The 24,655-nt window shown below is 39.2% G+C and overlaps 2 protein-coding genes across 7 annotated transcripts; one reads left to right on the top strand and one right to left on the bottom strand.

The window, feature by feature from the left end:
* Nucleotides 1-6,518: 6,518 nt before the first annotated feature.
* Nucleotides 6,519-17,808, top strand: LOC121975495 (E3 ubiquitin-protein ligase RHF2A-like). 3 transcript variants are annotated; one of them, XM_042527185.1, is made up of 9 exons: nucleotides 6,519-6,810; nucleotides 7,020-7,160; nucleotides 7,274-7,320; nucleotides 7,691-7,753; nucleotides 7,836-7,944; nucleotides 8,027-8,355; nucleotides 8,454-8,549; nucleotides 8,630-8,955; nucleotides 17,451-17,808. In XM_042527185.1, the coding sequence occupies exons 1-8, from the start codon at nucleotides 6,808-6,810 to the stop codon at nucleotides 8,934-8,936; spliced, it is 1,095 nt and encodes a 364-aa protein (XP_042383119.1). In that variant the 5' UTR covers nucleotides 6,519-6,807; the 3' UTR covers nucleotides 8,937-8,955; nucleotides 17,451-17,808. The 3 variants fall into 3 exon arrangements, with proteins under 3 accessions (XP_042383119.1, XP_042383121.1, XP_042383120.1); XM_042527187.1 differs by having other exon boundaries at nucleotides 6,520-6,712; XM_042527186.1 differs by having other exon boundaries at nucleotides 6,520-6,792.
* A 719-nt stretch (nucleotides 17,809-18,527) lies between these two features.
* Nucleotides 18,528-23,225, bottom strand: LOC121975494. Of its 4 annotated transcripts, none has more exons than XM_042527181.1 (13): nucleotides 23,010-23,225; nucleotides 22,763-22,872; nucleotides 22,260-22,314; nucleotides 21,236-21,646; nucleotides 21,042-21,132; nucleotides 20,842-20,958; nucleotides 20,314-20,724; nucleotides 19,772-20,175; nucleotides 19,585-19,684; nucleotides 19,447-19,506; nucleotides 19,274-19,360; nucleotides 19,011-19,136; nucleotides 18,528-18,919 (listed from the first exon to the last, which is right to left on the bottom strand). In XM_042527181.1, exons 5-13 carry the CDS (start codon nucleotides 21,093-21,095, stop codon nucleotides 18,605-18,607), a joined length of 1,674 nt encoding a protein of 557 aa, XP_042383115.1. In that variant the 5' UTR covers nucleotides 21,096-21,132; nucleotides 21,236-21,646; nucleotides 22,260-22,314; nucleotides 22,763-22,872; nucleotides 23,010-23,225; the 3' UTR covers nucleotides 18,528-18,604. The 4 variants fall into 4 exon arrangements, with proteins under 4 accessions (XP_042383115.1, XP_042383117.1, XP_042383116.1 ...); XM_042527183.1 differs by having other exon boundaries at nucleotides 21,042-21,127; XM_042527182.1 differs by having other exon boundaries at nucleotides 21,042-21,445; nucleotides 21,541-21,646.
* Nucleotides 23,226-24,655: the final 1,430 nt, after the last annotated feature.

Genomic DNA, 24,655 nt, shown 5'->3' with positions numbered 1-24,655 from the left:
CGGCCTTAAACCCATGTCTACGTCATTCAACGGTCGAGCGGTGACCTTAAACTCAAGTCTACGTCATTGAGCGATCGAGCGACGACCTTAAACTCATGTCTACGTCATTCAGCGGTCGAGCGGCGACCTTAAATCCACGTCTATGCCATTCAGTGGTTGAGCGACAACCTTAAACCCATGTCTACGTCATTCAGTGGTCGAGCGGCGCCCTTAAACCCACGTCTACGCCATTCAGCGGCTGAGCGGTGACCTTAAATCCACATCTATGTCATTCAGCGATCGAGCGACGACCTTAAACTCATGTCTACACCATTCAGTGGTTGAGCGGCGACCTTAAACCCACACCTACTCCATTCAGTGGTCGAGCGGCGACCTTAAACTCATGTTTACGCCATTCAGCGGTCGAGCGGCGACCTTAAACCCCTAGTTTTCAGCAACGGTCAAGCGACGACCTTAAACCCGAGATTTTGATGAAAATAGTTTATCAGCGTAAAAGGCAAACCCAGAAATGCTGTTAAAAAAGCAATGATTTTCACTATAAGGAGGTCATTCAGCAATCCTGAATTGATCGATCGGCTATGAAAATGGATAGTTCGTTATCAATCGGAAGGTCACGAAACTACACTGGTAAGCACATTATGGTAAGCGGTTCGCAAGTCGAAAAGAAAGAGCTGAATGACACAGAACAAAGGAATGACATTAAATAAAAAGGTTCGTCGAATGGACGACCATTCATTAACACTTGCAGAATTTTTACAAGTCCAAAAAGGCAACACAAAAAGGAGATGGGGTATGCAGTAGCAGGCTCACTCAAGGGAATCCAAAACATCGTCAGACAATGACTCGGTCATCTTGTCCCAGCTGATGACCTTGTTTGTTAGAGCGGTGGAAATGTAGTCATCATCCTTCAGTTGGTCGAGAGTCTTGTCGATCACGAAGTTAAAAAGGTGGAGCACCCGATCGATGACCTTGTCGTTGAAGGTGTCCGAGCAGAGATAGACCTGCTTCATGAGTTCAAATAGCTTGGACTCCCCGCCCTGATAGGTCTCGAGGGCCGTTCGAGATGCCTACAGCTCCGCCTTCAACTGGGGCTAGCTCCTCATCCTTGGCATCAAGCTGGGCCTTTGCTACAAACCGATCGGCCGACCTACCTTCTTACTCGGCGTTCAGCGAGGCCTCCACATCTTTCGGGTTTTGAGCCACCACCCAAAACTCTTTATTTTTTTTTTATCTCCAAGTCTTCAATAGCCCGGAGCTTCCTGGTGTTGACCGAGTGGATCTTGGACTAGAAGGAGCTATCCTATTTATTAAGTTGAGACAATTGCATGGCCTGCTCGGCGCTTTTGCCTTTCTCCGCCTCCAGTAGCTCGGAGCTTTTATTCATATCAACCTTTAGTTGGGCCATCTCGGTGCTCATCTGCTCCATGCGCATCTGTGAAGCCGCTTCTAGGCCACTTGGGGAGTGCAGCTGCTGGACTTCATGTTCTAAATAGGTGAGCCTGTTAGGGTTGCAAGGTTGCAAACATAGTTCCATATTGAAAACACATGGGAAAGATCATGAGTTTATAAGAGAAAAGATATCTCCATTGGCATGAGGCCATTTTGGGAGAGTCCAAGAGCAAAACCATGAGAACTTAGGTCCAAAGTGGACAATATCATGCAATTATGGAGATATCTAAATTCTTTTCGATCCTACAGTTGGTATCAGAGCCTGGACTGCTAGAAGGTTTAACCGTCGACTGTGCACAAGAGCTATGGTCTGATTGAGCCATGTGAGTACAATATTGACCTCGAACAAAGAAAGTGGGGGCTCCTATATTCGGATCAAGAGGACCAGACGCTAGGTAGGAAGTCCTAGTTGCGACTAGACAATGAAGTCCTAGTAGGTCGGGTGGACCGAGGGGTAGGAAGATCTGGTGGGTCGAGGATCGGACGTGGGAAGCCTATGGTCCTTTGTTTGAGGGGGGATTGGTGGGGTTGCAAGGTTGCAAACATAGTCCCATATTGAAAACACATGGGAAAGATCATGAGTTTATAAGAGAAAAGATATCTCCATTGGCATGAGGCCTTTTGGGGAGAGTCCAAGAGCAAAACCATAAGGCCTTAGGCCCAAAGTAGACAATATCATGCAATTATGAAGATATCTAAATTCTTTTCGATCTTATAGAGCCTGTGGCACATGGTTAGACTCTCTACCCAATACTGCAACAACAGAATTATATAAGCCGAATGGACGATTAAAACGAAAAAGGGAAAAGAAAGGTACACGTACCCCAGTGCACATCTGGGTGTGGCTATTAGCCAGTTCCCTCGGAGCTATAATCGCTACACGGGCTCGGACATCAGCTCATATCTGTGTGAGCAGCCCTTGGATTCTTATTTGATGCTTGATGGTGATGGACGCTAGGTCGTCCGGACTACGGTACTCGTCAGTTGGCAAGTGGATGATTACCGTTATTGACCTCTATCGGCTTAGACCAAAAGGTTAAGAAGTTGCCTTGCCCATGGGCTGGGAGGAGGAGGAGATTGGTCGAATGAGGGACACCTGTGCCGCCTATAAAAGCGATGACATGAAATGCGATTGGCAGTGCGCAGATCATCCCTTGAGGCGGCCCGGACAGTGAAGGTGCCCAGTCGGAGAATAGGGATGCAGGGAGTTCCCCGATTCCCTACTTGAGAGGTGGAAGCGAAGTCTCACCCCACTCGGATGAGGCTCGAGAGATGACCATTGTTGGGGTCTGCAGAGCCGAAGTTGCAGATCGGTAGGACTCCTCTGCTCGGCGTCTCTTGCGTTGTCGAAGGGGCTTATCGAAGGTGACCGACTTTGAGACGACCGATATAGGGATCATTGACGGTCGAACGAGCAGAAGATCCGTTGTTGCAGCCGCTGTGTCGCTCGCGACTGTCTGACTTCTTCCTACTCTGCTCCCCATCACTTGAGTTCCCTCCTTCTCACTGAGTGGATCCTTGTTGGAGCTGACCGGCTGCAAACCATGGCTCTCCAGCTCAGCTACGGTCGTAGCGTTGATGTCTACATCCGCAAGCTTGCACTTGCCGGCCAGCCGCACTCGTAACATGATTCGAGCTACACAAAAGGAAGAAAAATCAGTTAGATTCAAAGGTTGGGAGAAAGAAAGAACATACCTAGGCTGGACGGAAGATTTATGTGGATCGGGCTCAGGCCGAACACGTAGAGGACACCCTCCAACGGCAACTTGTGGATGTGGTACTTCTGACCAGACAAGCTTAAAGCTACGTGGAGGTAGTCCGATCGACTCTTGTATTTCTTGAGCTCCGGAGAGTTAGACACTTCTAATTGTCAGCTAGTCAGAAAGTCCGGTCGCTCGGGAAAGCGAATAAAGAAGAAGTAGTTCTTCCAATGCTTGTTGGAGGACGACATCTTATCATAGAAGACTACGCCCACTCGGACTTGGAAGAGAAAAGTCCCCGGCTTGGATAATTTGAGATAATAGAAATAGTGGAAGAGCTGAGAAGTAAGAGGAATGTCATGTAAGCGGAACATGACAACGACCCTGCACAGTAGCTGAAAGAAGTTCGACACTAATTGATGGAGAGAAATGTGAAAATATTTACAAACGGTAAAAAGAAAGGGTAGAGCGGGAACCTCAGATCGGCAATAAATTGATCCCTAAAGAAGCATAAAAAACCCCGTGGTGGTTCGTTCGGGCAGTTGAAAGCCAAAGGAAGAGTGATTTGATAGTCAGATGGAATTTCGTAAGCGGCTCTCAAACTCTCAGCGTTGCCGCCATCGAACCTGGACTCGGTGTAAGTGTACCAGAGCCCAAGGACAACAATGAGGGGTAATGAGGAGCTTGTCATCGGAAAACAAAGAGATTGAAGAAGTGCAATGAAAAGATTTGATTGAAAAGGGGAGGAAGCTTACTGGAAGATCGTTGGAGAGACAAAAGAAACAAAACGTCGCCGAAGAACTCAAAGATGAAGGTGCGTGAAGTAAGGAAGAAGGCGACGTATGCGAGGTTTATAAACCTCACGTCCGATTGACCTAAATCGTCCAATCTAGGGTTGCGAAAACCTAGGAGAAGATCCAATAGTTGAATTCGAAAAGGTGCGTGTCACGTCGCCAGCGGATATCTACTTGTCACGTCAAACGTGCGACGACAGAAAGAAGAACACATGGTGCTCAGCCATCAAACGACATTAATGAGCCTTAATTAAAAAGTATGGTCGCGTGCTCAGTCATAATGATTAGGAATTTACACAGTTTCCAAGAAATTTGGATGACGACATGGTGCTCGGCCGAAGAGAGCAAGAAAAAGTTTTTTCCCTAAGTGTTGTCACTCATTGCCCGAGCGGCGCGGGTATGTGGTTATCATGCCGTCGAATGGCTGAGGCATAGTTGGCTTTGGGCCTTGTGTCGAATGGTGTCTACATGACCAGTCAGGCAACGCGAAGCCGAACGACGAAGGTGTGGAAGCCACCACAAACTACTAGTCCAGTCAGATGTGCAGCCTCCTTCGACTAGACTTGAAGGGGAAGCTTATGATGCGATGATGGAGGGATGCCTACCTGACACAAGGTCAACTGCAGGGTGGAGGTCAAAGTCAAGGTGGTCAACGCTCGAATGTCAAAGGACCGAACGGAGGACAAGAGCAATGGTTGGTCGGGCGGTCAGGCCCCGACCGGCAAGAGATGGGTCCGAGCCGACCCTCGTTCTGCTTGGGATAATGCGTAAAATAGTCGACACTCGAGATGGAGTAGCAAGACGTCGAGGGAGACCAAGTAGCCTGCCCAAACGGGGAGAAGGCAGGTGTTATAAAACCATCGCATATGGAGCCACCGAAGTCGACAGAGCGGAGGGGCCCCGGATGAGCGACTACCCCACTCGGCCAAGCAACGGGACCTGACCGCGGACGGAACGGAGTCCCGGCCAAGCGGCTACCCCGCTTGACATAGCCGAAATCACTGTAGTATCTCTCGACATCTTTTTGGGAGATAATGTCGCTGACACGAGACATGGTGGACAGGTGGATAGTACGACAGAAACTTCTACTGTCGCGTCAAGGATATGCATGCTCTGTTAAACTATGATGTCAGAGGTACTTTCCTGACAAGGGTCTTTCATGGGACACATAGGAGAGCGTACCCATGTCTCAAGAAGCACGCACACTTCCCACCAGGACTTTATATAAAGGGGGGTCATTCACCGATAGAGGTACGTGTACTGTTGCTCTGCTTCTTCACATTTTTTGATGACTAATTTAAATGTCGGAGGGTCAATGTCGGAGACCCTTTCCTGGCCCGATACTGACACCGTTTATTTTATAGAACGGAATGAAGTCCACGTCTAGTTAAGAAATCCGCCACCTCTTAACTTTCTAACTTTACAATTTTTAACAAGATCAATTGAGATTACTAATTATGTCTCATAAAAAATTTTTATCGACTATTAAAATAAATATGAAAAGCACCGAAGAATTCTTACAAAGGATATAGCATCACGAATAGATGAACATCACACGTATATTGCATGAGAATTCATTCTATATATTTTTACCATTGCACCGTGTCAAGGGAGGAGGGAGGAGGGTGGAGGGAGGAGATTTTTTACAAATTTACAAAGCATTTGCGAAAGGTGCATAATTTTACAATCTTGCAAGTAAAGCATGATATTTAAGTATAACTAAGCAATGAAAATCCTTTTATCCATCGTCAGGCTGCTATGTTTCGTCTCACTCCTCTCCGTTTAGAAGCGGATTTAGGAATTAAAGATGGTTAGACTTTGCATGTAAAAAGGATGGACTAGGCATCAAAACAATTAATGAATTAAAAAAAATACACATCAATTTTTTAGATCGGTCAGGTAAAGATGAAAAAACATGAGAGGAAAAATAATATAGAAAAAAAATTTTTAGAAACAAATATATAACATGATGAGACTTATAAAAATAAAAATGATACATCATTAATTTATATATCTATTTCTTATCTTTTCTCTAAGATTTTTTTTACTGCGTATCATTATTCAGATGAGAGTTAAAACATCTAATAAATATAAACGAGATTTAATTAAATCCCATAAATTCATTATAATATAGAGAACTTTATGTATATTTATCTTTTTAAACAGAGGAATATATTTATTAGGGGCAAATTTTTAAAGTTAGTTCATATTTATCTTTCATTAATTTTCCTTTTAGTCAAATTAAGTGAACTTGATTTTAAAAATAAGTTCTCATAGATATTTGATCAAAATTATTTTTTTTTCCGTAGCCAGTGAAATTTTTTTGTAAAATTAAATCGGTTGTTTCAGTGATACTTTCTTATTAATCATGTCTTTTTATTAATATTAATTTTTTTATCCATTATTCATCCAAAAATGAACAGACAGAAGGAAGAAATAAAATACAAATCAATTCTTTTATTATTATTTTTATTCTTTTAAATACAATTATTATTATTTTTAAGCTGGCGACGACTCAATCTAATAAAACAATTCCTCTTTAATTTCTCGTTAATCCGCCGCTTTGACTACTGGTGTTGCTCCTGCAAATGGATTCCGCTTCCCGGGTCAAATTCAAGGCCGGAGAAGTCTCCTCAATTATTAGGCGCTTATCTCCTCCTCCTCCTCCTTTGTTCTCTTTCTCCCGAGGCCCGCTTCAGGGAGAACCTTCGTCTCCCCAATTCGAGCTCATCTGCCGCTATTCGCTCGATCGCCGCCGATTCCTTCCCGGTACTGCTTTCTCCCCTCGGTTTCCAAGGACTATGCACGGATCGTGGCGATCAGTCCTTGAAGATGCCGGCTTTTCCTGAGTCAGTGATTGCCGCATGGTTTTACTTTGACTTTGTTTGTTTCCGATCGAATTTTATTACAAAGATGTGTTTATTTTGGCATCATCTCTGATATTGATTTATTTGAGTTTTTCTGTTGCTTATTGATTTTGGGAGTCTCCTGCTATAATAGTGAATATAGTTTCAGCGGTTGATACACTAATTTTTGGGTCCAGCTGCTTATTGATTTGTTAATTTCTCGGGTTTAGGGTTTAGGGATGGAGGAAGGCGCAAAGATGGAGAAGGATATGTCGTCAGCTGCGGCTTTTGTGGAAGGGGGCATCCAAGATGCTTGCGACGATGCCTGCAGCATATGTCTTGAGGAATTCTGCCAAAGAGATCCTTCAACAGTATGTGGTTTCATGGTCCTCTTGTTAATGGATTAAATTTTCAATTCTGTTCCCTAATCTGGATTTATTTTGTTTCTCTCATTTTTGTTGCATTACTTTTATTGCTCGCGTAGGTTACTGATTGCAAGCACGAGTTCCATCTCCAGTGCATTCTTGAGTGGTAATAATCGTTTTTGTTCATAATGTTGTATATTTGATGATAAGGACCAATTATTTTAAACGTAATACTCGCTGCTTGGAAAATCAAGATCAAAGGAAGCAGGCATTCTATGATCCTGTTTCTTTCTAATAAGGCATGTGCCATCTCTTTTCAGTTTCTAGTCATTATTAATGCACTTATCATCGTTTCTCAATATTTTTTATTAGCATTTGCCCATGTATTAGTTTCTATGTCAATCTGCATATTACGAAATAATTTTGCTCTATGATCTTTAGTGTTCATTTCTTTAGTTTCTTCCTTTACAACAACACAAGCTCCTATTGTGCATACTAGTAGAATTTTAGTATTCATGTCAAGAATTTGCAAGTAGGTGCCAGAGAAGTTCTCAGTGCCCCATGTGTTGGCAGTCCATCTCTTTGAAGGATCCTGCAAGGTTTCATTTGATTATTGAGAAATCTATTATAGTAATTTAAATCCTACACCCTCAGTTCATTATTTAATGCTGAACATTGCAGCCAGGAATTGCTTGACGCTGTAGTAAGGGAGAGGAACATTAGGCTAAACCAAACAAGAAGAACCACTATCTTCCATCATTCAACTTTTGGAGATTTTGAATTGCAGCATGTTGGTAGTCATGTTGATTTATTAGTACTTCATAGTTTTATACTTCCATAGAAGATGATAAGCTTTTTGATCAATACCACAGCTACCAGGAAGTGGAAGTGATGCTGAATTTGAAGAGCGCTTAATGCAGCACTTAGCTGCTGCTGCAACAATGGGAAGGCTACACCATATTTCCCGGAGAGGAGGGCATCGTGGTAGCTCAGGATCTCATCGCCAACCACAGTTTCTTATCTTTTCTCCACATCCAAATGCATCCTATGTTGGCTATCAATCTTCCTCTTCTGAACGAGAAGAAAATGAGCCAACTGTGTCAACAGAAGAAACCCACACGACTCCAACTCAAACCGAGCAGAATGATGCAATAGCATCAGAAATCAGCCCCAATCATAGTAGGCCCAGTACCGCTGTCAGGTCCTCTATACAATTACATTTTCTTTTCATATATTTTCTTGTATCCTGTGTGGTAAAACATCATGATGATAGACAGTATTTGCACTTTGACTATGCAGCCAAGCAGTTCCAGTCCTTCAAGACAGACCTGGACCATCAGATTTTCAATCTTTCTCCGAATCCTTACGATCTCGTCTAAGTGCTGTCTCAATGAGGTATGCTACGTTTTGCTTGCTACCTCTTAGAGCCTCAAAGATGAGATGGATTGAAATAGTTGTATTCTGCTACCATCCAGGTACAAAGAGTCTATCACCAAGAGTACTCGAGGATGGAAAGAGAGGCTTTTCTCTCGTAATAGTTCCGTGGCTAATCTTACTTCTGAATTTAGGAGAGAGCCAAATACTCAAATTGACACAGGCACACACATGGTAGATCACCTAGAGACAATGGATAACAATCCTAGTGCTTTTACTTTACATGATGTTGTAGTCAACTCAGCTGCAATATCCAATAATGAAGGGGTCACTGGGAATCATGTGGCCAGTCTTCCAACTGATAGCACTCCGTCAGCTCCTTGTCATCCAGCCTCCAATGCAAACTGAGTTTTATCAAACATTACAGGTGAAATAAATATGCTGATTAGTCACATTGCTTTTGGGTTTAATAAGGTGCTAATTTTTCAGATTTAGAATATACTGATTACTTTTGTCACAATAAGATAATAATTGGGCAAATCATACCTCTGGAGATAAATATGAACAAATAATGGAGTAATTAATCTGTAAAATGAAAATTACACTAGCAAATTTGGAAATTTGGTTTGACTACAATAGGCATGGCAAATTACAAGTACTCTCTCCTATCGAATGGAATTTCTTGTTTGCCATAATTACCTTGTTAGCACACTTTCAGATTTCTTAGCACAATTTGGCAGCCCTAGGATATATTTAAATTATGAGGCTGTCTCAGACTTTTGGTGCCCTAGGTTAGCTTAACTAAATTTTGGTGCTAGTTTAGTTGATCAAAATTGAAGATCGATTCCAGATATTTTAAGTGATTTAATATAAGACTAAATCTATGATTTTATTTAAAAATTCAACTTAGGATGTGTTTTGAGGTTCTATTTCAGATGTGCTTTTAGGTTTGATTTTATTAGAGATTTTAAGCATTTTTAGAGCCAACGATAGTTTAGCTATGTATAGTAGAGGAAAAGGCTTGCCAAATGGATTCACTGACTACTCCAAGTGCATCGTCCTAGGCATTAGGTGGATGGAATCGGATTATCCAAAAGTTTGCCAAGGAAATACTTAGACCTTCAGCTGAAAGACCTTTGGAATTCTCAAGTACAATTTTGTTGATTTTAAGGCTACTGTGAAATGATGATTCATTTCAACACAAGATTGTTTTTTTGTATTCTACTTCCTCTCTTTTTACACATTACCTTTACGCCGAATCAACAACCGGAGAAAATACTTCATTATATTCAATTCCCTCCATCTGAGCGTAACCTTTAGCCACCAATCTTGCTTTGTAGCAAACATTATCCTTGTTAGGAAATCCAACTTTCTCTGCATATACCCATTTGCAACCAATTGCTTTCTTTTCCTTTGGAAGACTTGCTAGTTTTCATGTCTGATTCTTATGAAGGGACTGGATTTCTTCATCCGTGGCATTCCTCTATTTTTTATGTTCTGAACTTTGGACTGCTTCGTTATAAGTAGCAAGAACGTCATCAATTGGAATTGGAGAAGCGACCATATTGACATAGTGAGCAGGTTATCTTATGGTCCTTGTTCCCTTCCTTAGTGCAATTGATTCATGTTGTTGTGGAGATTCTTGGGTCCGAACTGCTTCTTTATCTAGTTGTAAAGGTTCTTGGATTTGAAACTCTTCATCTACTATAGGAGAATCATCATTATTTTCTTTATTGGCTGGGATAATTTGTTACCTTCAAACTCTACCTGTTTGGTACCATCTGACTGCAATATTTGTTTAGAAGTCACCTTCCTAAACATGGTAGCTTCATCAAAAGTGACATCCCTGTTGAAGATTACCTTCTTTGTTTTTGGACACCAAAGACGATAGACTTTAGCACCTGAGGTGATTCTCATAAGATTGTCTTCTTTGCTCTTGGATCCAGCTTTGACTCCTTAACATGATAGTATACGGTGGAATCAAACACATGTAATAAATCATAATTTGTAGCAGGTTCTCCAAACCATTTCTCCAATGGTGTTTTACCATTAATAGCAGTTGACGGTAAACAATTAACAAAGTGACATGAATATATCAAAGCCTCAACCCAAAATTCTTTGTCTAACCCAGCATTGGGCAACATACATCGGACCTTCTCCAACAATGTTCGGTTCATACGCTTTGCCACTCCATTCTATTGTGGTGTATTTCTGACGGTGAAGTGTTTAGCAATACCTTCATTTTCACAAACTTTTAAAAAAGGATCAATTTTAAATTCTCCACTATTGTCTGTATGGAGACGTTTAACTTTTCTACAGTTTGAGTCTCCACCATTTTTCCATTTAAGGAAAATTCCCCAAACCTCATCCTTCATCTTCATTGTATACAACCAAACTCTTTGCAGAAAATCATCAACAAAGGTAACATAATAGTGTTTTCCTCCCAAAGAAGTTGTCTTGGAAGGTCCCCATACATCTGAATGAACATAATCCAAAATGCACTCGGTATTATGGATTGTTGTACCAAATTTTACCCTTGTTTTCTTCCCTTTGATGCCATGCTCACAAAAATCCAATTTGCAAGTTTGTGCTCCTTTCAATAAACCTTAATCAATCAACAATTTCAAGGATTTTCTCCATCATTCCCCAAGCGCATATGCCATAACCTGGTTACTTCTGACTTCGTGGTAGTTTTGATGTAATCAACCAAGTTAAGTTAGGTCCTGTTATTTTTTGATACCTTGTGTCTAAGTGCGCAGGAACTTAGGAGCATAAAAAGTCGAGCGAAAGACGCAGTTAGTGAGAAGGATGACATAGGAGAGAGCCGATGGGCTCGGTGCGTCCGAGAGACGAGGCGCTGCGGAAGAATACGCTAGAGGACAAGAAGGAAGCGCATGATGGTTTCGAGAGACGAGAAGACGAAGCGAAAGGTTGCTCGAGGAGGTCGAAAAATAGGTTCGGATGAGCCCTATTTCGGATGCCTGAAATCAACCAAGTAAGTGGAATCGGACAAAAAGTCATCCGGGAGTTGACTTTGGTCCGGGTGCCAGGATCACCTGGGGCAGCCAGGGCACCCCGGGTGCGAGTCTTGGTCCCGAGTTGGATCAGCTCGGTCTGGGCACTTGGACCTGGTCTAGGCGCCCAGATCAGAAAGTTTGTCGCTTTGCTAGTTGTCGCGATCCGTTGCGTCGTGGATAAAATTTTATCCACCTCCAGGCGTCGTTCCAAGCGCCCTGATCAGGACTATAAATACAACACTGATCCTAGTAGCTAAAGACAACACTTGCAAACGATTATTTTTTTTATTTAGCTTTGTAACTGAGTACTTCAACTGTTGTAAGGGTCTTCTCCACCTGAAGGAGATTGAATAGTGAGCTTTCAATGTCTTGAATTAGCAATCCCCTTATTGCAAATCAAGTAATCCTCGGTGCCTCTTTCTTTTCGTAATTAGTTTGTTAATTCTTTTTATGCAAGTGTTAGTTTTAATCAAGCTGTAAAGATCGAGAAAGGTATTCATTTTTTGTGCAAGACAATTCACCCTTGCCAGCTTCCAAGTGACCTACAAATGGTATTAGAGCAAGGACGCTTCAAAAGGACTAACCGCCGACCGAAGCACAAGAGATGGTCGAACCAAGCATCTACCCGCCTAAGTTCGAGAGGGAGTTCGCGATTTGGAAAAGAAAGATGGAGTTATTCTTCAAAACGAACTTTGAGTTATTACTAATATTGAAATATGGTTTTGTAGTACCAAAGGACAAAGAAGAATGCCAATGGACCAAGAAAGAGCAAGCAGCCTTCGTAGCAAATGGACGAGCCAAATTCCATCTACTAAGTGTGCTACCTCCTCAAGAAGTCAACAGAATCGGTGCCTACGAATCAGTCAAGGAACTTTGGGAGAAGTTCTTGGAGCTACACGAAGGTACGTCCGAAGCCAAACTTGCGAGACGGGACTTATTCCGGAACTATATCTGCAACCTCCGATTGGAAGGAGAAATCGTTGCACACCTTCACTCAAGAATCAAGGAGCTCATCACCGGACTCATGAATCTCGGACAAAAGGTAACCAACCGAGATTCACTAAGGTACGCGCTTAACGCATTTCCTAGGACTCCGGAATAGTCAAACCTAGTAGATGCATATTTCATCTCTAGGGACTTAGAGGTAAGTGATTTAGAGGAGTTATTTTCAACATTTGAGATTCACGAATCTAGAAATGCAATCTAAGAACGAAGACAACGCAGAACATTGCCCTTGAGGCAAAAACTGACGAACAAGAGTTTGAAACATCCCTTGACAATGACGAAACGACGTTCATGGTAAGGAAATTTAAAAAGTTATTTCAAACTAATAAGTTTAATCAAGTGCAGGGTAAAAGAAGGAAAAAAAGAGTAAGATGCTACCACAGCAATGAAGAAGGACACGTGAAAGATAACTGCTCAAAACTAAAAAATAAGGGAAAGGACACGGAAAGACAAGAGACCAACCCAGAAAAGGCATAAGAACCTAAAGGCGACGTGGGACGAAACTTAATCAGAATCAGAAATCGAAGCCTATGTCGGATTAGCGCTGATGATAAGTTACCAAGAAGAAGAAGACGAAGCAAGCTCTTCCACAATGAGCATCGAGAGCATCGATGAAGGGGGAGCAACGCCAAAAGAGAGTAACTCTACAGGAGGAGTCTTAGATGATGAGATCGACAAGGTAAGTCAGGTACGATCTCTATCGCCTGATAAGTTATTTAAATTTATAAAAACCTTGTCTAAAACTTCCTGTAAATTAGAAATTGAGAATAAAAAATTATTAAAAGAAAATAATGATTTAGAAGGAATCCTAGTAATATCTTATCGATTGGAAGATTTCGACAAACTAAAGACAGAAAATGAAAATTTAAAAGAACAAATTCAAAACTTGAAAAATTCTGAATGTACAAATGTTACTTTTTCAAATTTTAGACTTAATTGACACCTTAGATATCAGAAGAGCAAAATTAGAAAATTGTCATGTAAATATGTTCCCAGAAAATTTTTGATCAATCCAATAGGTAGGAACCTATATTTAGTTCCAAAATCTTACTTAAATTAAATGCATGCCTTTCTTTTAAATTGAATTAAAGTTTTTTATTGTCAAATATTGTCAAGTAAATGGCTTTGCATGATTTCTGTTAGAAATTAATTAGAAGTTAATTTTTCGGAGAAAGAGAATTTCATCATTATCTGTAGGAAAAATTTTAAAATTTTCTGATTGGTAAATTATTTTTTATGTATTTTTTAACAAAATTTATATTTTTCTATTTAAAAATAATTCTCAAAGTATTTTTTGCAAACTTTATTTTTTTATGAACTCTTATGATGTTATTGATCAAAGGAAATTTTTTTTGAAGTTTTTTTGACCGTTGTATTATTTTTCTATGATTTTTTTCTTCAAAAATTGTACTTTAAATATTAAAAATTCTATTTTCATTCAATTTTCGAAAAATAATTTTTCTGTAAAATTACTTGCTCTATTACATCTTCAAAAATTTTTTCACGATTTCTTGAGCCTGGAAAGTATTTTTAAACATTTTTTTAAAAAAATTAACCTTTTTTAAGAAAATAATTTATTACGGATTAAATCAATTTCATAATTTTGTAAAAAAATTTTCACAGCTTTGGATATTTCTTCTACACTGTTGTATAAATTTTCAAATTTTTTAATTAAACATAATTCTAATATTATTATTTTTACAAAAATTGTCTATAAAATACAAAAATCTAGATTTTCGAAATTCTTATCCCTTAGACTTTGTTTTAAATTTATTTCCAAATCATTTTAAACTTACCCCTATTTTTAATGTGATTAAAGGGGGAGAATTAGAGGTTAAGTCTAGCGGAGGGTACAACTTGCTTTTTGCATATTTTTTCTGAAATACAAAATATGTACTTGCTAGTTTTCTATTATTTGTTTTTGGTTTATCCTAACTTAACTTAGGTTGCTCATATCAAAAAGGGGGAGATTGTAAGTACTCGGTGGTAGTTTTGATGTGATCAACCAAGTCAAGTTAAGTCATGTTGTTTTTTGATGTCTTGTATCTAACTGTGCAGGAACTTAAGACATAACTAGTGAGAATGACGATACGGGAGAGTACCGACGGACTCGGTGCGTCGAGGGACGAGGCACTGCGAACGAGTGCGCTGGCGAACGAGAAGGAAGCACGTGGAGGTTCCGAAGGACGAGAAGCTAGAGCGGAAGGTTACTCGAGAAGGCCAGAAAATGAGTTCGGGCGAGTCCTATTTTGGATGGCCGAAATCACCCAAGCGAACGGAACCAGAGTGGAAGACCTGGACAAAAAGTCAATTGGGAGTTGACTTTGGTCCAGCGCCCGAAGCTATTTTGGACGCTCAGATCACCTTGGGCATCCAGGGCGCCCCGAGTGCGAGTCTTGGTCACGGGTTGGATCAGTTCGGTCCGGGTGCCCGGACTTGGTCTAGGCGCCTGAACCAGAAAATTTATTGCTATCGCGATCTGTGTTACGTCGTGGATAAAATTTTATCTACCTCTAGACGCCTGGAAGGGTTCCAAGCGCCCCGATCAGGATTATAAATACAACCCTGATCTCAGTAGCTAAAGACAACACTTGCAAATGATTTTTTTTTTTTTTTTTAGCTTTGTAACTGAGTGTTTCAACTGCTGTAAGAGTCTTCTCCGTCTGAAGGAGGTTGAATAGTGTACTTTCAATGTCTTGAATTAACAATCCCCTGATTGAAAACCAAGTAATCCTCGGTGCCTCTTTCTCTTTTTAATTAGTTTGTTAATTCCTTTTATGCAAGTGTTAGTTTTAATCAAGCGGTAAAGATCGATAAAGGTGTACACTTTTTGTGCAAGGCAATTCACCCCTTCTTGTCGGCCTCCAAGGGACCTACATTACTACTGTTGTCCCAACAATCGTACTACCCAAAAAAATAATATACATTATTTCTGTTACGGATTCCCTTCATTATCATAAGTGCACCCAATATGATCCTCATTATCCCATTTTTCGCCCTCACTTCAAAACCTTTTGACTCTAAGGTTCTTACAGAGATGAGATTTCTCATCAAATCCGACACATAATGAACACCTGTTATGGTTCTGACTGATCCATCCCGATTCTTCAAGCAAATTGAACCAATCTCATATATGTTAAGAGGGAAATTATTTCCTGTGTAGATGAACTCCACCTTTTAGTTCTTTAAAATCAGAAAACCATTCTCGATTGGGGGACATATGGTGACTACAAGCTGAATCTAGCAACCATGAGCTAGAATTGTCGGTTAATAGTGTAGTAGCAATTGAGGAGTTGGAATCTGTATCATCACACTCAATTACATTTGACTCTGCGACACCCTTTCTCTTCATAGGTTTGCTTTTATTTTTAAGTTTGGGACAATCTTTCTTCCAATGCCCTTTTTCTCGACAATAGGCACATTCATCTTTACTTAATCTGGATTTTGACTTAGATATCCCTCTCCATCATTTCTTTTGACTCTGCGAACGACCTCTAACAACAAAAGCTGCTTCTACACTTGTGTTTCCTTGCTTTTCTTTCTTTCTCAATTCATAACTATACAAGGCAGCAGTTACCTCACTAAGAGACACATCAACCTTCCCATGAAGTAGAGTAATTTCAAGGTAACTCAAACTCATCAAGAAGCGACGCCATCAACATAAGAGCCAGATCTTCATCATTAAAAGTCACATCCATATTCATCAAATCAGTTACCAGCTGATTAAAACTAGTAATGTGATCATTCATAGTGGTTCTTGAAATATAGTTAAAGCGGAATAATCTCTTCTTCACGTAGAGTTTGTTCTGACTGCTTTTTTTCAAGAATTTTTTCTTCAGTGCCGTCCATAATCTATTTGCAGAAGTTTCTTTAGAAATCGCATACTTCTGCTCTCTAAAAAGGCACGATCGAATAATACCACACGCCATTCTATTGATCATCTTCCATTCTTTTTCCTCAACTTCATCCGATTTCTCTCCTTCAATAGCAATGTCTAGACCCTGCTGAAAAGGACATCTTGAACCTCACTTTGCCACATGCCGAAATGACCGGTGCCATCAAAAATTTCCACTGCAAATCTGGCATTAGATACTACATTTCTAGCCAAGGTCCAAGACGAAGAAGTTGTTGTCGTCGATGTCATTTCTGCTACAAATTCTAGTTAATAGTTGACAAAACGGAATGCCAATTAGCCCATAAATTTCTCGGAAAGCCAATTAGCCCATAAATTTCTTTTTGATGTGGAAATCAACCTAAGCCACAACCACATAGCATACTCAATCAAAATAAACTTGACTCTGATACCAATTGTCATGAAATTCAGATAATTTTCCACCAAAAACACAATAATTATATCCGACAATAGCTATTAACTAAATATAAAAGAGAACACTAGAATAGAATTTAATGAGATTTGGCGAATTATGCCTAAATCCTCCAAACACTACCAAGTAATATTTCACTAATTTAGGAAATGTTATAAAATATGAGAGAAATAGTTAATTGCCTGAACAGAGGAGGCAATTATATATTATATCAAATTCCAGATTCGACTATCAAAACAAAAAGGATAGGAGTCTTTTATAGCCTTAAGAGGACTCCTTATTTTCTCTATTTCCAATGTGGGATTATTTAATTTTACCAAACAAACGAAAAAAAACAACACAGTCAACCTGCATTTTGTTTTGATTATGCAACACATAAATTGTGATTTTTCAGTGGTTGCTGTGTCTCAGCAGCCTCATTAAATACAAAGACGTGCTTGAATCATCTAGATTCAATGCTCCTAATGTGAAGAATGCTTCAATAAATGATTATTTGTCAATATTTTTTTTGCTGCAACCCATGATACATGTTATTTACCTTGCTTTTAATTTTCCTCTTTTTTGACATTTTTCAGGAACTGAGACATTGTGCAGATATCCTGTCTGATACTTTGCTTACAGATGGAATTTAAAGTGACCCAAAGAAACATCATGAAATGGGGTATTCTATTTCGATGTAGTAAATTTGCTTACTTTCTGTTATTTGGCCAACTAGTTGTCTGTTGTTGAAGAATCTGTCTCCCCGAATGACAGATACATTGCTTTATATATACACTATTATGATTTTATGTATGCTAGCAACTAAATTGTAGGGATATGTGTTTGTGTATCTGGAACCGATTGAGATTACTCTAACTGTATGCCTTGACATTGAATTGCAAATGATTGGGATTTTGGAGTATCTTGTGCCTCTGTTCCAGGTACTCCTCGTAATTTTCCAGTCATACTCATGCCAGTTCATTATTCTTTTGCATCATGCTATATCATTTTGGTGAAGTTTGGTTTGATAGCAAGATTAAATAGGGCTTATTTAAAATGATGATTGTAGATCATTATTCTAACAATTGATCCATTCAAAATTAGCAGCTTATTAAGGAAAAAAGTTACATTGGATATCGACTTGTCCTTGGATGAGTTTCGTGTTACCTAGAAATTAGCCTCAGGTTGGGCCGTGCTTCCCCAGATATCTAGAAACCTTATTCAGAGATATATGGTGTTAATTTTAGCATGGTTTTAGTGGGATTTGGGATGAAAAGGGGGTGATAAATTTTCTCGCTGATGAAATATTTTAAGAGATTATTAAGAGATGTTTGAGGGTTCATTGGCATATTGATTTGATTGCAGAGTCTTCTTTTTGAGGAATATTTATTTATCCAGGGAGGAGCATAAGAGGTTAGTTTATGTTGTTTCTACATCAGTATTAAGAGTGCTATGGAAGAAGGATTGAGAGGTTTTTTTATACAATGAGTGTATAATGATTTTTGTTGTTCTTTTACTTTGATATTATATAGACATGGATTTTCTCCTTGGACTCCACTTACACAGAAAATCTTGTTAAATTGTTCTTGTATTTTAATTTTAATGTTTATGCAATTCTATCAGGGGAGATGACAATTGCATCATGCGACTTTTTAAATACGTACTTCTTAAAGTAAATGAACAGAAACAAAAAATATTATTAATTGGAAAGCAACATTTGACATAGGATTTATATGCATGTTTTATGTCCTTAATGAGACTTGAGATTTCCAAGGTCCCTGGGCAACAAGTATCGGAAAGTGAAGTTGTGAGGTACCCACTCGATGAACTTCTGAGAACTGCTTCCTTGGCACGCGTTGACCATAAACCTTAAGTTTTCAGGAAAATGGCACTTGATCATCTCCACTAATTCTTGAGTGGATAAGTTGGAGTCCCTACCGAAGTATTCCAAGATCTTCGGCACAAGGAGCTTGCGCCCTTTCCCAATTGTCACTGTTGCATGGATGTACTCCACCTTTGCAGCCTGCAGCAGTTGGAACAATCTCTTGGAATTGTACACTCGAACCTGCAGCAGAGGGCAACCAAGCTAACTCAATAAAGAGAGATTGTGGAGGGCCTATAGTAGATGAAGAAGAATAAAGAATGAAATTTTTTACCGCGGGATCTGAATGGTTTCCTGAGCATAGTGCGAAACGAATTAGAGGTTCAGGACTTTCAATGGCATAGGCTTTCCATTCATCACTGTCTTTGATCTTTACCCTTGAGGAGAGTAATGTCAGCCACTACAAGGAGAAATTGATTTGGAACTTTTGGTATTTGACAAGAAAATGCATGAACAAGTGATAGAGCTATAGCTAAAGATTTCAGCATATTAACATGCAAAAAAAAAAAAAAAGGAGATTAAGAACATGATAAATACCTGCTCAGGAGGATGCATACGACATCCAAGTAGGAAACCCTGTATAATATCCGCGTTTACCATTCGACCACCAACATTATACATATTCTGAGATGAAGAGTATCAACTGTTCCAACTTAAAATCTCTACAAAAGAAAAAATATCTTCCTTTGTATTGGTACTCATTAGATTACCTTGGTGACCAATGAAGCCTTTTTCATGTTACTTCCTGGAACCCCATGCTCTAGATACAACTATCAATTGCAAGAGGAGATGAGGATTTATTTCTGGAGGATAAAAGATGGATAATGAATTGATTGACAGATAAGTACATGCATCATCATTGAGTTGTGGATATTGATCCAGAATGCAATCTTTTCCTCATTGCTCATACTTCTTAGATCAACTGTTTCTATTCTCTGGACCAGCAATCTGAAACCAAACAAGTCGGTTCTAAATTTGATTAGAAATTTGAGATTCTAGGTTTGATTAGAAATCATAAGCTAGGCATTGGTTTACTTATATTTCTGTAGCATTTCTTCAATATCATTACACTTTCGACTGGCCTTGCAAAAGGAAAACACTTCTACCATCATGTTGTACGGTCCACTTAACTCCTTCAATCTTTCCGAGCATCTAGAATTGCCAAACCATGCATCAATCATTGCATCCCTCTTGTGACAAGGGCTCCTCAATTCTCCAGTATAACAGGGGGAGAAAGATGAACTTGATGAGAAGGATGAAGTGGGTGAAGATGAGATACCGCGACGGCCATGATGGTCCTTAAGTTTACAGTATATGGCACACATTAACCTAACCATGTCTTCTGACAGTCTGTTTGGTGTCTCAGGAATGTGATGAGCAATTGTAGTTCCAAGATGTTCTGCGAGGCTCGTCACCCCTGAATTAATGATCTGTTCGTGCTGTCCATAAACCAAGAGGCAACAACTGTTAGAGACCAAGGAGTAGGAACTTTCCTTTGTTATCATCCTTTAGAATCTGAAAATATGGAAGCAAAGATTTGAAGTTCTTGGTAAGGAGAATTTAGTATGATTACATACATCAAAGAAAGACAGTGGTAGATTTTTAGCACAAGGTATCCCTTTAGCTGAACAAACTGTATGTTGCACTATCGACGAATGGCTGCGGTGAATTCTGCAACTGTTCTTCTCTTGACCTCGAACACTACAAGCTTCGCTTGGTAAATAGTTTGAAGAATTTCGCAGTGGTTTAATGTCACCAGATTGGGCCGCTGATGCTGCTACTCTAAAAGAGAGATCATGCGAGGCGACTTCTGCAAATGGTGCTGATTGTGGAACTAGTGGTTGCCCAATTTCATCTTCTACAGCAAGGATTGGTACATTAGGTGCTTGTTCCTCAAATGCTCTCCGGTAGAGGGATAGAAGATATCGTTCCAAATGCACAACCTCTAACTCTAACATTGCAATATCCATTATTAGTTCCTTGGTTGGCTGACATCAAAAGATTCAATGAGCCAATTGTAAGGGATCTTTTGTCTTAGTGAATAAAAAGAGCATGTTTCTCTGTTTCTGCATCTTAGATAGAAAAAAACAAAACAGAGAGCTTACTTTTGGGATGTAACTAATAGACGATTCATCGATAGAAGAACTGTTGCGTCGCAGTGCTTTTTCAAGTGCCCGGCGAACCGCAAACTGGTCCTTAAGGCATTTTTCAAGTTGTTGAACCTGCATGGAGGATGTGAGACTATGAGAACTTAAGAAAGATTTCCCCCCTAGTTCATATTCATTTTAACTCTTGCTGATATTACCTCTGTCTTTAAAGAGCTTTCCATCATATACTTGAGTGATGGCCTTTTCTTCATTGCAGCTGCAACTCCTTCCTTATCCTTGCAATCTGAACTGCCATTATATAGGAAAAAAAGTCCGAATGCAAAAAGCTCTTTGGAACCTCATAAAGGAAAAAAGGAGAAACATGATGCATTGATTGGACCGAGGCATCAACCTTATCTTTCTTGATCCTCAAAGTGTCGAAGAGAAGAAACACCAAAGGTTTCAGCTATCGAGCCGGTAAGTTTTTCTCCCATGTAAGCTCACAAAGAAGAGTAGATGAGAAGGCAGAAAAGTGAAAAACTGTGAACTTCACCATTCCGTGGAGGAAACAGTCGAACTAAACCAAATGAGTTGTGGAACACTTCAACCACCAATCTCCTCACTGCAAAGAATCATTCTCTGAGCAGGCCAAACTGAAGATCACTTGCACTACAAGCCAAAGTTGAGCAGTGATCAACATAACACTAATTTTAATACCTCAGTCAGTGTACTCTTTCTTAACCTGACAGTAACCTTTGTGTTGCCCCTCAATGTGTAGATGAACCAAGGGGTCAGTGTGTCAGTATGGGGAAGATGAGAGATGCTGAAAAGTAGTCATAAATCACATGACAGAACGCAGTGCTTAGAATATGAAGGGTTGAGATTAAAGTAGAAGTTTTGTGGGAAAAAATCCCTCCCTCAAAGTGAAAAAAAAGTTGAGCTTTTAAGAGCTTCGAATGCTTCAGTGAAGCTTCTCAGCGTCAATCTCATGCAAGAATCCTTATAATTACGTGAGGATTTGGGCACTCATCCATGTGCGTGTCATTGAAAGAATGCTAGAAAGCTGAATAAAGATGAGCCCTGGAAAGCAAGTTAATAGAAGCGTAAAGGGCATGAATGCCCTGCAGGCTCAATGAAGCTTCCTTCGTGGACTCTTTTCCTCCCACCAAAAAGAAGAAGCAAAGGTGCCTTATTTATTCCGCCAGGTGAGATAATTTTAACTTGAACATTTATTGATTGTCTATATATATACCATCTTAAATTTATTTTTTTTAATTTTCTATGCAATTTTAACTTTTTCTTTAATATTTTTATTTTTTTTATGTTCATCTTGTATGTCTATATATTTATTTTAAAGTCTTCATCTCTCTAATTCTTATTTTTTTACTTGTATCACTGTTTTATAAAAATTCCCTTTAAATGTTAGAGATATTTACCACTAGGCAGAAGGAATTTAACTTCAATGCTTCTTTGTTCCTCTTCACGAATTCGCTGCAATAATTGAAAATGGCACCACAATTACTACAGTGTGTTAATTCTTTGGCAGGTACAATTAATTTAAAAATAAATAAATAAATAATGGCGATGTTGTGGGGAGAAACGCGCGAAGTTACAATACAACAAGCAAATGACAGACTTGCTCGACGTTTCATGTACGGTTTAGAGCTCTAGTTTCGATCATGTAGGACAAATTAGAGAGCCACAAAATATCATGAAAAGATGCTCATGTAGAAGACAAAATTTCAATCCAAGTTAAATAATAATATCGATAGCCACTAATTATTTAGAAGGTCCAATTTTCTACAGTAATTTTGACTTGTTTAAAAAAAAAAAAAAAAAAGAGCCTTGATACAACAATAAAATTGTTGTAGTCGTGTGATCTAAAAGTCATAGGTTTGAGTGACATAAACCTATCGCAAAGCATTGTAAAATTACATACCAATAGATCCTTCCTCAGTACACTTGAGCGCTTCTTGTTCTTGTAGCATCGTAGGTTGCAGAGGATTTATGGATTAAACCACAATTCAACCAGTTATCGACTATTTTTATCTGATTTATCCAAAAAAAAAAAAAGACGCGTCTGATCTGAGTTGAAACATGCAATCCATTTTAGTCTAAATACTTGAAAAAGATGAATTCAACCTATCAAAATACTATTTAAATCTTGTTTAATCAAAGGCACATACCTGATGAAACAGGTGCACTTTCTAACCCAAAACCATTCCAATTTAGCGTATACATTCCCGATAACCATATATATACACACACGGACCAACGGACCAAGTAAAGGTTAATATTGGCACGGCTCAATCAAATCACGAAGAAAATTCAATCTGATTGAGCCATTCCAATATCGCCCTCGAACTTAGCCTTGACTCAAGATTTTAGACATAAATTGATCATTGAGGACATATGGAAGCATGAACAAGAGCTAGAGAACCTCAAATAATTATATAGGAGGGAAGAGAATCATGCAAGGAAGAAAAAAATATATATAAATATATCAGAATGAAATCATTGAGTAATAATAGATAGTTGGGACGTCCATATCATATCAGTAGTTCACACGGGTACAACTATTATTTCTAAGCAAAAACTTAATGTTTTTCACTCGCACACGTAAGTGTTCGATGCACCGACGAGCGTCAGAAATTATAATCTATCCCGACTGATTAAGTCTTTATAATCTACATGATTAAAATTTTCTTTTCAGACTGCTGTCATCTACCTTCCCCTCTCTTTCTTGTGTTTTTTCTTTCTTCCGTAGTAAACCAGACCCTTCGACTAAAACCCAAGTAGATTGACAGGTGGCTCCACCCGATTGGATGCTCTACGTCTAGCATTGTTTGCATAAGCTATGATCCGCAACAGAACAGTTTGTTCATAATAAACTTTGATAGCAGGTAGGGTTGACGACCCAACTCAAAGCCATTTTTATCAAAATAAAATAAAATAATGTCCCATATTATTTTTATAAGGTAATTTATAAATTATTCCGTACTGTGTCATTTTTAAATACCTATAACAATTAATCATATTTAGGGCCCTAATTAACATTCAATGCAAATGATTGGTGAGGACAGACAGACAAAAAACTAAGAATCTCGTAAAGTTATTATTATTATATAGGTTGTAAATGTCTATCTATTTTTAGAATTAATTGAGCAAAATCAAAATAATTGAATTATAAAACTTTTTTTTTTAAAAAAAGGACAGGGAAGGGTCGTTATACTAATTATTTTGTGTTGGAGATGATGAGAGTCATACCAACTTGTCCTATATATCAGTAGGCCAACAAATTTCACAAACTCAGAAGATACAAAAAGGAAAAGTAGATGCCCTGGAGTCGTGTTGGTTCGGAGTGAGGCAATGCGCCCGGTTTGCGTGATTTCTTTGATCTTGTTTCTCTTTTTAATGTTCTAGTGGTTCAGGATCAAGCTAAACTAATCACCAAATACTCATTAAATAAACAGTTAGTTAGAAGCATTCTGTAAGCCATAATTCATGCAGTCATCGCGTCGTCGCCCTATATGAGCCATGTATGTCGGTAGATGTCTTCCATGACAACAGGTCTTCCCATAAATATCAGATTATCCTACAAATATCCGATTATCTTGAGTTGCTCGAGCTTTCTCAATGAGCATCGGGTCATCTTGACTTATTCGGGAGTAGGTCAAGATGACCAGATACGGATACTTACAGAGAGACCCAGAGTAGATCAAAATGACCGGATGCTCTATAGGAAAGCCTGAGCATGTCAGGGTGACCAGATGTTCACAAGGAGGCTCGGAGTAGGTCAGAGTAATCGGATGCTCACGAGGAGGTCCGGAGC

The sequence above is a fragment of the Zingiber officinale genome, chromosome 4B, assembly GCF_018446385.1.
Source record: "Zingiber officinale cultivar Zhangliang chromosome 4B, Zo_v1.1, whole genome shotgun sequence".
Classification (NCBI taxonomy): Eukaryota; Viridiplantae; Streptophyta; class Magnoliopsida; order Zingiberales; family Zingiberaceae; genus Zingiber; species Zingiber officinale.
Note: the sequence above shows the minus strand (reverse complement) of the source record. Positions and strands in the feature narration are given on the sequence as shown.

Bases quoted from the DNA above. Each gene is read 5' to 3' on its own strand.
- LOC121975494 (XM_042527181.1), bottom strand. From the start codon at position 21,095: ATGAAGAAAAGGCCATCACTCAAGTATATGATGGAAAGCTCTTTAAAG. The intron at 19,137-19,273 runs GTATTTATCATG...TTCTCCTTGTAG, and splicing joins GTATGCATCCTCCTGAGCAG to TGGCTGACATTACTCTCCTC. The intron at 18,920-19,010 runs GTAAAAAATTTC...CCTCTGCTGCAG, and splicing joins GAAACCATTCAGATCCCGCG to GTTCGAGTGTACAATTCCAA.
- LOC121975495 (XM_042527185.1), top strand. The intron at 7,321-7,690 runs GTAATAATCGTT...ATTTGCAAGTAG, and splicing joins CTCCAGTGCATTCTTGAGTG to GTGCCAGAGAAGTTCTCAGT. The intron at 8,550-8,629 runs GTATGCTACGTT...GCTACCATCCAG, and splicing joins CTAAGTGCTGTCTCAATGAG to GTACAAAGAGTCTATCACCA.